The sequence below is a fragment of the Rhineura floridana genome, chromosome 1, assembly GCF_030035675.1.
Source record: "Rhineura floridana isolate rRhiFlo1 chromosome 1, rRhiFlo1.hap2, whole genome shotgun sequence".
Lineage (NCBI taxonomy): Eukaryota > Metazoa > Chordata > Lepidosauria > Squamata > Rhineuridae > Rhineura > Rhineura floridana.
This window is the reverse complement of record NC_084480.1, coordinates 52,247,815-52,261,606: the sequence shown is the minus strand read 5'-3', so window position 1 is coordinate 52,261,606 and position 13,792 is coordinate 52,247,815. Positions and strand designations below refer to the sequence as shown.

The following is a 13,792-nucleotide window of genomic DNA, read 5'->3' as shown; positions in this document are numbered from 1 at the left end:
CCAGAGCAGATATTGGGGTGCACGGGAGCAGGAAGTACCATTACACTAGCCAAAATCTTTACGCTGACAGGACATGTCAGTTGAATACCGTCCTAAGTAAAGGAAGGAGTGAAGCAGGAGAGATTAAGCAGCATGCATGAACTTGATGCTCTCCACACTAAGCCATAGTTTCTGACTATGCTACATTGGGACATTGGCTATCAGATTCACTTTCACACCAGGAAAAGTTCTACATGCTCTTTTCCACAGGAATAGGAATGAGAATATTTACAGTATAGTGCAGGTGTGGGGAACTCTTGACTCACCAGAAGTTGATGAAATACATAAGAACATAATAAGAGCCTACCGGATCAGGCCAATGGCCCATCTAGTCCAACATTCTGTTCTCACAGTAGCCAGTCAGATGCCTATGGAAAGCCTGCAAGCAGGACCTAAACACAAGAGCACTCTCACTTCCTGCAGTTTCCACCAACTGGTATTCAGATTGTGCAGGCACAGCATAGTCATCATGACTAGTAGCCATTCATAGCCTTATCCTCACGAATTTGTGTAATCCTCTTTTAAAGCCATTCAATTTAAGCGAATTCCACTATGTGAAGAAGTACTTTCTTTTGTTTATTCTGAATCCTCCAGCATTCAACTTCATTGGATATCCAGGAGTTCTAGCGTTATGAGAGAGGGAGAAAAACATTTCTCTATCCACTTTCTCCATGCCATGCATAATTTTATATACTTCTATCATGTCACCACTTAGTCGCTTTTTCTCTATACTAGAAAAGTCCCAAATGCTGTAACCTTTCCTCATAGGGGAGCCGTGCCATCCCGTTCATCATTTTGGCTGCCCTTTTCCGAACCTTTTCCAACTCTACAATATCCTCTTTAAGGTGAGGCAACCAGAACTGTACACAGTATTTCAAATGTGTTCGCACCATAAATGTGTATAAATGCATTATTATATTGGCAGTTTTATTTCAATTCATTTCCCAGTGATCCCTACCATGGAATTTGCCTTTTTCACACCTGCCGCGCACTGGGTCAACATCTTCATTGAGCTATCCACCATGACCCCAAGGTCTGTTCCTAGTCAGTCAGTTCAGACCCCATGAGTGAATATGTGAAATTAAGATTTTTTTTGCCCCAATATCATAATTTTACACTTGCTTACACAGAGTTGCATTTGCCATTTTACCTCCCATTCACTCAGTTTGGAGATATACTTTTGGAGCTCTTCACAATCCCTTTTTGTTTAAACAACCCTGAACAATTTAGCATTATCAGCAAAACTTGGCTCACCCCTAACTCCAGATAGTTCAAGAACAAGTTAAAAGGCACAGGTCCCAACACCAATCTTTGGGGGACTCCACTGTCTGCATCCCTCCATTGGGAGAACTGTCCATTTATGCCTACTCTCTGCTTCCTATTACTTAACCAGTTCCTGATTCACAAGAGGACCTCTTATTCTATGACTGCTAAGCTTACACAGCAGCCTTTGGTGAGTTACCTTATAGAAAACTTTTTGAAAGTCCAAATACATTATGTCCACTGGATCACTTCTACCGATATGCTTGTTGACACTCTCAAAAGAACTCTAATGAGTTAGTGAGCCATGACTTATCCTTGCAGAAGCCAAGCTGGTTCTACCTCAGCAATCTGTTTTTCCATATGCTTGGTTATTTTACCTTTAACAATTCTTTCTACCAGCATACCCAGACATCAAGCTAACCAATCTGTAATTTCCATGATACTCCCAGATTCCTTTTTAAAGATTGGCATTACATTGGCCACTTTGCAGTCCTCATGTATGGAGGTGGATCTGAGGGACACGTTGCATATTTTTGTCAAAAGCTTAGCAATTTCACATTTGAATTCTTTGAGAACTCTCGGGTGGATGCCATCCACACCCAGTGATTTGTCAGTTTTTATTTTGTCTATTAAGCCTAGAACTTCATCTCTTGTCAACACTTTTTGCCTCAGTTCCTCAGACTCCCCCTTCCTGCAAAAGTTATCTCAGGCACAAGGATCTGCCCTATATCCTCCACTGTGAAGGCAGATGCAAAAAATTCATTCAGCTTCTCTGCAGTCTCCCTATCCTGCTTTAGCACACCTTTGATTCACTTGTCATCCATAGGTCCAACCGCCTTCCTAGAAGGTCTCCAGCTATTAATATATTTAAATAATCTATTTTTGTTGGTCTTTAAGTTCTTAGCAATGTGCTCCTCAAATTCTTTTTTTAGCATCCCTTATTGTTTGCTTGCATTTCTTTAGCCAAAATTTGTGTTCCTTTTTGTTCTTCTCATTTGGACAAGACTTCCTTCAAAAAAATGGAAGTCTTCTTGCCTCTAACCAGCATCTTTGACTCTGCTCATTAACCATGTTGGCATTCTTTTGGCCCTGGTGGCACCTTTCCTGATCTGTGGCATACACTCCAGTTGAGGTTCTAACATTGTGTTTTTAAACAACACCCAAGCTTTCTGGAGTGATTTGACCCTCTTCATTTTGCCTTTCAACCTTCTTTTTACCAATCCTCTCATTTTGGGAAAGTTTCCTCAAATATGGCCATGTTGGATTTTCTTGACAATTGGCCATTTACATGTATGTTTCATTTAATGGTCACTGCTCCCAGTTGATTTGATAACACTTACATCATGCATCAGGTCCTACATGCCACTTAAGATTTAAGTCCAGGATCGCTGCCCCTCTGGTCGGTTCCATGACCAACTGTTCTAGGGCACAGCCATTCAGGGTATCTAAAATTTTACCTGTTTGTCATGACTGGAACACATATATATAGTCAGTCCATGTGCGGGTAGTTGAAATCACCCATTACTACATTTCCTAGTTTGGATGCTTCCTCAATTTCATTCTTTAGCTCAAGATCTCCCTGAGCATTTTGACCAGGGTGATGATAGCACATCCCCAGCACCAAATTACTCTTGGGGCCTGGTATCACTCCCTCAATGATTCTGTGGAGCAGTCTGCCTCTTTAGGGGTTTCTAGCTTGCTGGATTCAATGCCCTCTTTCACACATAGAGCAACACTACCTCCAGTGTGTCCTTCCAATATAATTTATATCCAGAGATAACTGTGTCCCGTTGGTTTTCTTCATTCTAACAGGTTTCTGTAGTGCTCACTATATCAATGCTGTCTTCTAAGACCAAGCACCGCAGTTTTCCCATCTTGGCTTGGTGTCAGTCTCTGCTGGCTCCACTGAGGTGATTAATGGCACTGTAAAACAATTAGCCGGCAGCTGCCTAAGCAGGAGCTTTTTGTAAAGCAGAAAAGACTTGAAAAGAATGTAAGCAAGGGAGGAAGTCGAGGGATTTCAGTTCCACGTACCAGTTCGTCTTCCAAAGGCAAAGTCGGTAACAAATCAAAGGTTCAATATTCCAACAAGGCAATCCGGGTTTCAAGACTCAACAGGGTCTGGCATGGCTCAACAGGGTCTGACGCTGGCATCTGCTGTTGCTTCCAGCGGAGGGCAAAAGTCCTCTCACTGCCTTTTAAACTCCCCTCCCTGGGTTAGGTGCTGCCAATCAGCCCTCCGATTCCTGGGAGTTTGTAGCCTTAAATGGTCAGAACACCTGGCTCTGCTCGCAGGAGTCTTTGCTCTGTAGGGGGCAGAGTGGCCTCCTGTTCACTCTCTGAGACTGACTGAGGGGCTCCAGCTGTGTACTGAACATCTTCCAGCGGTGGGAGATCTGGAGCTGCATCTTGGGTGAGTCCACTTGGTCCCTCTCCTGGGTCTGCTGTGCCAATTTGCTGCCCCTCATCCTCCTCTGAGGACTCATCTGATGGAGGCATGACACTTGGGGGCTTCCAGTTGCTCTGCCACCTTTTTAATTATTTCTTTATTCATTTTCAGTATACCAGCAATACAAACAAAATCCTCATTAATAACAATGCCAACACCCCTCCCTTTTAACCTCTCCCATCCTCCTCCAAATCCCTGAAACCCACCCCCCTTTCCTAAAACCTATGATCCTTCCATCGCTAACTCAAAATAAGAACATCTGCTTTTAGTCCATATCCTTCCTTTGCTCTGCCACCTTAATTTTAAGCGCCAACAGTCTGGTTCCATCCCGGTTCAAGTGGAGTCTGTCCCTTATACACAGACCCAGCTTGTCCCAGAATGCTCTCCAGTACCTAACAAACCCAAACCCCTCCTCCCAACACTATGATCTCATCCACATTGAGACTACAATGCAGTGCCTCTCTAATTGGCCCTCTGTGTGGAACTGGTAGCATTTCCGAGAAAACTACCTTGGAGGTCCTGGCCTTCATCATCCTACCTAGCAACCTAAATTTTGCTTCCAGGACCTCGTGACTACATTTCCCCATGTCATTGGTGCCAACGTGCACCACGACCACTGACTCCCACCACCACTATCTACAAGGCTATCTAGATGACAGGTGGCATCCATAATCTTCAAGATCCCATCAGACCCAGGAAACATGGCCAATGATTATGGGATTTGTAGTTCAGCAACATCTGGAGGGCCAAAGGTTTTCCCCACTTGCTATACTGAAGGGGGAAGCACCTGTCCACATAAAGCTCCATATGCTCACAGGACCCCACAAGTAAGCCAAAGTCATTGGATAATGGGTATGTTTAGTAATACATCAATAGTTTTTTTAAAATCTCACCTTTTAATATCCAATATGGCAAATGTTCTAGTAAAATTGTACTATGCTTGCTTCCAGTGTGGCTCCATTGCTCTCCTGGCTTCCCAACACCACAAGCTGCTGCCACGGGGATCTTAGCACTGTACAGAGCCAATTTAATGCTCCTGCTGTCATGCACTGCACCAAGCTCCCTGCACCTCACCCCTCCTTCTCTCAGTCAGCGGCAGTGGCCCACAGGGTTGGGAAGCTGGGAGGGCAACAAAGCCTATCCATGCTACCCCACCAGCCGCCACTGCTTCATTGTGTAAGAATTATTAATATTTCTAATACAATATGTAGAAAGCCACATACTGAGCCACTGTAAATATATGCACATTTATAGCCATATCTATATATCAGCAATACCATTTTAATTCTCATTTGGACCAACTGAAAGTCACAAAACTGTGAACAATCTTTTGAGCTTCACCAAACTATTCCACAGCCTGTATAGCAGATGAGAAAGAGGAAGATGGGTGAGGGGGAGGAGAAAAGAAAAGATAAGGCTAGTATAGAACACTATGTAATATGTGACAGTCTTAAGATAATGACTCAAGAAGCCCTTTGCAAACTAGGACGATCATTCCAGAGGATTTAGCAGCTTCCAATCACTGCTGTTCTGCGTTAAGCTGAAAGTGAATAGCAACTCAGTTTCCAGACTTCGTAGCCAATTGGGCCGACCCAACTTCCCCAACCCCAAATGCTGAAGGGAAGGTGATTTTCATTGGAGTCATTGTGTGCGAGGAAAGGACGAATTACTCCCTCTTCCCTCACTGCACTCCAAATTATTATTGCTTTACCACCATTGATTGGTTAACTCTGCCTCAGGATGACCAATTTACTGTTTTTATTTATTATTTTATTTATTAAATTTACATTCCACCCTTCCTCCCCAAAGGAGCCCATATATACTCTACATCAGTGGTTCCCAACCTGGGGGCCGGGACCCCCAGGGGGGCCGCAAAGTAATCCAGAGGGGGCTGCGAACAGTAAAGAAATGAAGTATTTATTATTTTTTAAAAAAAGTCTTCACTCCTTCTACACTGTCTGCTTTCCACTGCCGCTGCAGACGACACATCCCCCTTGCTCCAAACGAGAGGGGAGGCCTTTTGCTGAAGTGCCAGAGTGTCTTTCAGGCACACTAAGGGCAGGCATTTGCCTATAAAATACATGGTAGATGCCAAAGGAGGCTGAGGGTGGAGCTACCAGGAAGAAGAGGGGATTACTATCACTGACTCCTGTCTCCTTGCACTGCCACTACTGGCAACGCCCTTACTTAGAATGAGAGGGGAGGGCTTTTTGTGAAGCAAAAAGAAGCAAGCCTGCAAAGAAAGGCTGCTTTCCCCCTTCCTTCCTGGCAGCCAGCCTGCCTCCCTGGGGGGAGGGGGTCACAAAAAAGTTTCAGCTTATAAAGGGGGTCCCGTGCTCATAAAGGTTGGGAACCACTGCTCTACATATATGTCATTATTATTTTTTTAATGTTAACTCTATACAACACCTTGAGATTTTATGAAAGGTGATATAACATCATTTTAAGTAAATAAATAAATAAAATGAGAGAGATTATTCCTAGAGAGGAGAGACAGATAATTAAAAGAAGATGGCTAGAGCAGTCTATACAGACCATAACTGGTCACAAAACTAGTGTAATAATCCATCTGCACCTGGGGAAATTGCTCAATTGCTCCATTGTGTAAAAAAAAAAGTTGGATTTTCTTGGGGGGGGGGGAAATAGAAAGTACACAGGCAAATATGAGAGGAGGATGTTTTGTTCACAGCATCTGAAAGATACCTCATAAAAAGTGAGTGAACAAATTGTAGCTATTCCATAGTAAATACCCAGTGTGGAAACAGCCCAATTAAGGCTGCAGTCCTAAACACAATTACTAAGGAATAAGACCCACTGTGATCAGTGAAACCTGCTATTTAGGATTGTGCTGTAAGTTATTACTGTTTGGATTTTTTCTAATGGACCTGCCATTTGTATCTGCTCTAGAGAACACTGAAGTTAGCCATCCAGTATGGGTATCCTGAAACTAGAAAAGACCTTCAACTGTAATGAGACTTTAATGAGAAACAATATGCCCACCCATCAGTAGCTAATCACTAAATCAGTAGCTAATGATTGCCTCTAAACCCAATGCATTTCTAACAAATAAATATCCCGCTTTCCTAATATACAGATTACTATGATTTTCTTTATTTCTGCTCTCTGCCTTGCAAGTAACTGGTGCTAGAATAAGATTTTATATTTTTTATATTTTATATTTTTAAGTGATAATTGCTTCTTTTAACCAATATTCCGTTATTATTATAAGTTATAAAGCATCTGAAATTGTTTGGTTCCATACAAAAATAAAAAAATAAAACTACACATAAGCTTACCATCTAAAACAAATAACAAGCTACATCAGGGATGAAAAGGAAAGGATGCTTTTGCTGTGGAGCACGTAGATCACCTTGGTACTCCAGTGATCTGCATGCGATGAAACAGCAGAGTTCGTGGCTGGAGCACAGGTTGCATAAATCCCAGTCCGAATCTGACCACATACAGGTAAGGTTGCACCATTGTGTCTACCATATGGCAGTGGTGGCAGCGAAGAAAGCTTACTTTTCCACCACCACTGTATCCGCAAGCAGACATTCAGCAGAGCGCTTCTGAGTGGTGAATGACTTTTCTCATCTGCCCAAGACAGCGTTGCTCTGACACTCTCAGAGGCCTTCTGTAACAATTTTGCGAAGCACTTTAGGGACAAAATCATTCAGATTTGGACAGAGTTGGGTGTTGCAATTAGAGCAAGTTCAAAGGAGGTGCCCAGAGCACTGCCTGTTACATCTGTACAGGATCAGTTTTGATTATTGTGGGCTGAAGATGCAGTCAAGCTGCTGGAAGAGATGTGGCTGACCACCTGTCCCCTTGAGCCTTGCCCATCTTGGCTTCTTAGAGCTAGCAGCAGGGGAGTGGACTGGGTGGGTCTAAGGAGTGTTCAGTGCTTCACTGGAGGTGAGGGAGGTGCCATCTGCCTTGAAGGAGGTGATGGTGCATCCCCTCCTTAAGACGACCTCCCTGTACCCAAAAGTGTTAAACAAATATAGCCCACTGGCAAATATCCCCTTTTTTAGCAAGGTGCTCAAGAAGGTGGTGGTGGTTCAGCTTCAAACAAGGTTGGAGGAGACTTGGATCCAGGCTTCAGGTCTGGCCATGGCACTTGAAACTGCCTTGGTAGCCCTGATGGATGACACCTGTCAGGAGATAAATAAGGGGAGCATGACCCTGCTCATTCTCCTTGATCTCTCAGCAGCTTTTGATACTGCTGGCCACAGTATCCTTTTGGAGCATCTCAGGAAGGTAGGGGTTGAGGGGTACTGTGCTTTAGTGATTCCTCTCATACCTCCAGGGCCATTTCCAAAAAGTAATTACAGGAAGCTAGTCTTCAGCACCATGGAAGCTTTCCTGTCATGTTCTGCAGGATTCCATCTTGTCCCCCATGCTATTTAACATCTATATGAAGCCGCTGGGACCTGTCATCAGGAGATCTGGAGTGAAGTGACACCAATATGCAGAAGACACCTAACTCTCTCTCTCCATTCCATCTGAATCAGGAGAGGCAACTGAGATGCTGGACCCAACCCCACTCTATTTACTACCCTTTATACAAGTCATAGGGCAGTTTACAACAAATAAGGTGAAAACAATACATAAAATAACATAGTACTTAAAATACACAACACAACTTATAACAATTCACTAACAGTAATTTATTAAAATTACATAGCCATGAAGTTTCCAGAGCGCAGAATAACATTCAAATTGCATTGTACTCAAGGCTAGGACATGCACCAACAGCACACCAGCAAGCTATAACCCAAAAGAAAGCTGTGATAGAATGCTAATGAAGCACACAGTGGAGTCAGGTATCTGACTGGAGAAGTTGAGAGAAGCAGAGAGATTGGTGGGTAAGGACCTGCGTCCCACTCCCAATATGACAGGTCCCCCATTGTCATGAAGAAAGAGGATCTTGGTGAATGAGACCATGACTAAGAAGTGGGAAATGATCCCATAGAACAGACCCATTCCTTGTGGGAAAAGCAGTTATCCTCTCATGCTGAGGATAGTCCTCCAGGGGCAGGGGGATCTTGGTAGTGGCTGATTCTATCATTAGGGGCATAAATAGCTGTGTTTGTGATGGGTGTGCACACCACAAGGACCTGAGGAAGATGTTGATGTGTGTGCGTTGTTGCGTGAAACAGCATACGTTACATCGGAGTTAAGTTGAGCAAGAAACATCACAGAGGCATTAGATCAGGTTAAGAGTCTTTACTACAAGACATTATGGCTTAAGGCTTTAAGATTACATGTAGAGTTGCTCCCCCCCCCCAGGAGAGAAGGTCTCAGTTCGAAGACATGACACAGAAGAAGCCAGCTCAACACAGATAGCTGCTAGAACTCTCCCAGTCTATCTTGATGCTACCATGGCAACGGCCTTGGCTGTCCGTTCCCAGACTGGGCAAAGACATAACTCCTTCTAGCTACAGATTTCCAGACTTGCAGACTTGATGGAAAATAAACTCAGTGACAGTACAGTTCAATGGTCAACAATCCCCCCCTTTTTCCCATCATGTCTGTAATTCATGACAACAATAATAATACATTTCTACAATACATCTTGCAATACAGTTTACATTTCAGTACAGTTCAGAACATCTCTGTACATTTAGCTAACACTTTATTCAATCAAACTTCAACTCATTCCAAGCCTTTTTACCAGTTTTCCAAACTTCTCCTCACACAACGGCTTGGTCATTATGTCAGCCACCATGTTGTTAGTGTCACAGAATGTCAGGTTAACGAACCCCTGCTGCACACAATCCCTTACGTGAAAGTATCTGACACTAATATGTTTTGTTATTTTGGTATGATCTTCTGATGTGGCTATCTTGATGCAAGTCTGATTGTCTTCATGTACAGTGATTGGTAGTTGTATCTCCATGCCTAAATCCTGCATGAGCATTGTGAACCATTGCAACTCATTACAGGCCTGGGATAAGGCCACATACTCTGCTTCTGCACTTGATGTTGCAACCATAGTCTGTTTCTTGCTACTCCAATCAATGCAAGATCCGTGCCACATCATAACTATGCCAGAGGTTGACTTACGACTGCTCAGCTCCCCTGCATGATCTGCATCCACAAAACATTCAAGACCTCCTGTCTTTGCTCCTGTCAAAACTAGACTTTTTGTCTTCGTGCCTTTCAGATAACGCACTATCCTTTTAATTCCCTGCCAGTCAGCCTCTGAAGGATGCTCTACCTTCCGGCTTAAAATGCTGACTGCATTACATATGTCTGGGCGAGACACCTTCACCAAATATTGCAATTTCCCTATTATGCGCCTGTACTTCTCAGGTTCTGTACAGGGCGTCTCCTGCACATTCTGTTGGAAAGCCACAACCATTGGAGTCTTCACAACATTGCATTCTGTCATGTTGCATTCTTCTATGATTTGATTTATTTTACTTTCCTGACTCAATGTTATGCTTCCGTCTTCTGCACGCACAATATCCGTGCCTAAATAGTGTGTGACAGGCCCCAAATTCTTTGTGTCCACCTGCCTGCCCAGTTGCTCCCTGAATTCCTTTTCCTCTTGCTGATCATGATACATGTACATGATGTCATCCACATAAACAGCACAGATATTGGTTTGTGTTCCTTTTCTCTGGACATATACACAGGGATCTGCCTTGCACCTTTGAAATCCCATCCCTTGTAACACACTGTCCAATTTCTCATTCCAGCAGCGTGCACTCTGCCGCAATCCATAGATAGACTTATGTAACTTGCACACAAACCCTTCCTGTGACACAGAACCCGGAGGCAGATCCATGTATATCTCCTCCTTTAAATCACCATGGAGGAATGCTGTGTCTATATCATAATGATTAATGTGCATCTTCTGCATCGCTGCTAGTTTCATCAGAACACGAATAGACTCATGTTTCACAACCGGGGCGAAAACAGCATCAAAATCTGTTCCATGTTGCTGGGTGAATCCCTTGGCTACCAAACGTGCCCTGTACCTCTGTACTTCCCCGGAACTTGCTTTCTTCTTCTTAAACACCCATCTGCAACCTACGGCCTTTTTACCCATGGGTAACTTTACTACTGTCCACGTGCCATTCTTTTGCATGGCTTGTAATTCTTCCTGCATGGCCTGCTGCCATTTGTGCTGCTCTGCCTCAGGCATCAGCCTGATTGCTTGAAATGATGATGGCTCTTCTAGTTCTCTGTGAACCTCCTCCATCTGGGCAGTGAATACCGACAGCATGCCTTTTACGGCTGTCTGTTTACAGCCCTGACCGTCATTCCCTTTCCGCCCCATTAAACTCAAGGCATCAGCACACTTCACACCCATGGACATTTTAAACTGTGAATCATTAAGGCTTCCCTGCATGCACACTTGATCTCCCCTCATTACAAAACATTGGTCTTTGTGAAACAAGACTGAAAAATCACAACTCACCAGTTTTCTCACAGACAACATGTTATGATGCAGTTCTGGTACAAACAAACAATCTGACAGTATTCCAAGTTTATCAAATCTCACCAGTCCTCGGGCTTCCACATTCTTGCATGATCCATCCGCTAGTGAAACAAAATCATGCACGTCTTCTGAAGCGTAAAACAAACTCCTGTCTTTGATTAATATATGGCTTGCACCGCTGTCAAGAATCCAGTCAACAGGTGCTAAAGTTTGTGGCTTCTGTTTACAAACAAAGTTCACACTTCCCTGCTTCAAGCCTCCTTCACTGGAGTTGCGCTTGACTGCACAGTCTCTTTGAAGATGCCCACGAGCCCCACAGGCATAACAAGATTTCAGCCGCTGCTGCTCCCGCTTGTTTTCCTGTCTGCAGCTGCTTTCTTCTTTCAGCTTGGCTCTTTGCTTTTCCTCAGCACTTTTCGCCTCTTGTCTCCGCTGCCATTCCTGGGACAGTTTTTCCTCAATAAATGCAACGTTTAGATCTCCGTCAGGCATGGCTTCGAAAGCCATGACCATATTATTCCAAGTCCCATCGAGTGAAGCCAGGATCAGATAGGTCTTCTGAAGTTCAGAGTGTTCCATGCCTCGATCCTGCAACTCAGCAAATAGGCGCCTGAATTCAGTGAGATGCTCACTCATTTCACACTCACCCGTGAAGCACATCTGGTATAGCTTCCTTGCCAAACACAATTTAGATCCCGCAGTCTGTTGCACATGTAGGGCCTCCAACACGTCCCACATCTGTTTGGCGTTTGTAACATCCCTCACGTGTAACAGTTGAGAGTCTGATAGAGCCAGAAGTATAAAAGCTTGCGCCTTCTGATCTCTACGCGTCCAGGCCGCGGTCAGTACCGCCGGAGGGGGTCCATCTATAATGTCCCATAAATCCTCTTTTATCAGCAAAGCCCGCATCCTCGGCTTCCAGCTGGCATAATTCTTTTCCGTCAATCTTTCCATTGGCAAGCCTCCCCCAGACAGGTTTACAGCCATGTTGCTCACCTCTGTCTGGTACAATCGATCAAGCTGCCCTCTGGAACTCCGTCTGCCATTCAGACCAGCCACTTACTCCTGTGTAATGCGCTGTGGATCTGGGCCCATAACCCTGTTGATGTGTGTGCGTTGTTGCGTGAAACAGCATACGTTACATCGGAGTTAAGTTGAGCAAGAAACATCACAGAGGCATTAGATCAGGTTAAGAGTCTTTACTACAAGACATTATGGCTTAAGGCTTTAAGATTACATGTAGAGTTGCTCCCCCCCCAGCAGAGAAGGTCTCAGTTCGAAGACATGACACAGAAGAAGCCAGCTCAACACAGATAGCTGCTAGAACTCTCCCAGTCTATCTTGATGCTACCATGGCAACAGCCTTGGCTGTCCGTTCCCAGACTGGGCAAAGACATAACTCCTTCTAGCTACAGATTTCCAGACTTGCAGACTTGATGGAAAATAAACTCAGTGACAGTACAGTTCAATGGTCAACAGAAGAGTCAGTGGTCATGGTGCATGGTGACACTAATGATGTGGGGAAATGTAGTCTTGTGGTCCTGGAAGTAAAATTTACGTTGCTAATAGGAGGTTGAAAGCCAGAACATTCAAAGCAGCTTTCTCTGAAATACTACCAGTTTCGTGTCCAGGGCCAGCTAGACAGCCACAACTATGTAGTCTCAGCACATGGATAATATGGTGGTGTTCGGAGAAGTTTGAATTTGATAGGCCCTGGGGGACATTGTGAGGCAATCCAGGCCTGTAGCAAAAGGGAAAGGTTGTTAGCACTTAAAATCAAAAAGGTAGCAGACCGGCTTTAAAACTAATTGCACTGGGGAAGCCATCAGGAGCTGAGAAGCATAGGGAAGTGAAATATTTATGATCGTTCAAATGCGGGAGTGTTAGAACTAGGCACTGATAGTACAGGGACACTGGACAGCAATTCTGAGAGGCCAAAGCACCACAGCCTCTAGGCCATGATGGATGAGCTGGAGTGCTTGGTCTTAAGAAGACCTGGTGGCATGAACAGAACCAGTGGAAGACTATCTCTAGAGAAGGAGGCAGTGGTGTTCTATATGCCAAGGAGGACACAGAGTAAACAAGCTAGATATCCCCAAACAGACACCTCCACAGAATCACTATGGGTGATGATACTGGGTTCCAAGAGTAATTTAGTCCTGGGGATGTACTATTGCTTCCCCTGATCAAAATGCCCAGGGTGATCTTAGAATGGAGAATGAAATCTAGGAGGAATCTAAGGGAGGAAATGCCATAGAAATGTGTGACCTCAGTTACCCTCACAGCCTGGGTAAATGTGTGTTCTAATCACAAAATCAGAAACAAAATTTCTTAACACTCTTAAGTTATTGTACCGTAGAACAGTTGGTCATGGAACCAACCAGAGGGGTGGTGACCCTGGATTTAATCTTAAGTGGCACCCAAGACCTGGCATGAGATGTAAGCATTGTTGAATTAACTGGGAACAGTGACCATAATGCTATCAAATTCACATATGCCAAGAAAATCCAACACAGTCACATCTGACTTCAAAAAAGGAAACTCCTCAAAACTGAGTAAATTGGTAAAAAGAAAGTTGAAAGAGAATT

General features: G+C 44.0%; 1 protein-coding gene across 5 annotated transcripts in view; it reads right to left on the bottom strand.

Annotated features, from left to right (window-relative positions):
- The window catches only part of ATG10 (autophagy related 10), a 227,044-nt gene that overhangs the window by 186,213 nt on the left and 27,039 nt on the right, over nucleotides 1-13,792 (bottom strand). For 2 of the 5 annotated variants that reach the window (XM_061621863.1, XM_061621867.1), the window contains one exon: nucleotides 8,738-12,945. The exons of the other annotated variants lie outside the window; for them this stretch is intronic. In XM_061621863.1, the coding sequence (XP_061477847.1) occupies nucleotides 9,405-12,191 (2,787 nt within the window). In that variant the 5' untranslated portion in view covers nucleotides 12,192-12,945 and the 3' untranslated portion in view covers nucleotides 8,738-9,404. Of the gene's footprint in view, nucleotides 1-8,737; nucleotides 12,946-13,792 lie in introns of those variants that run through there. 5 annotated transcript variants of the gene reach the window in all.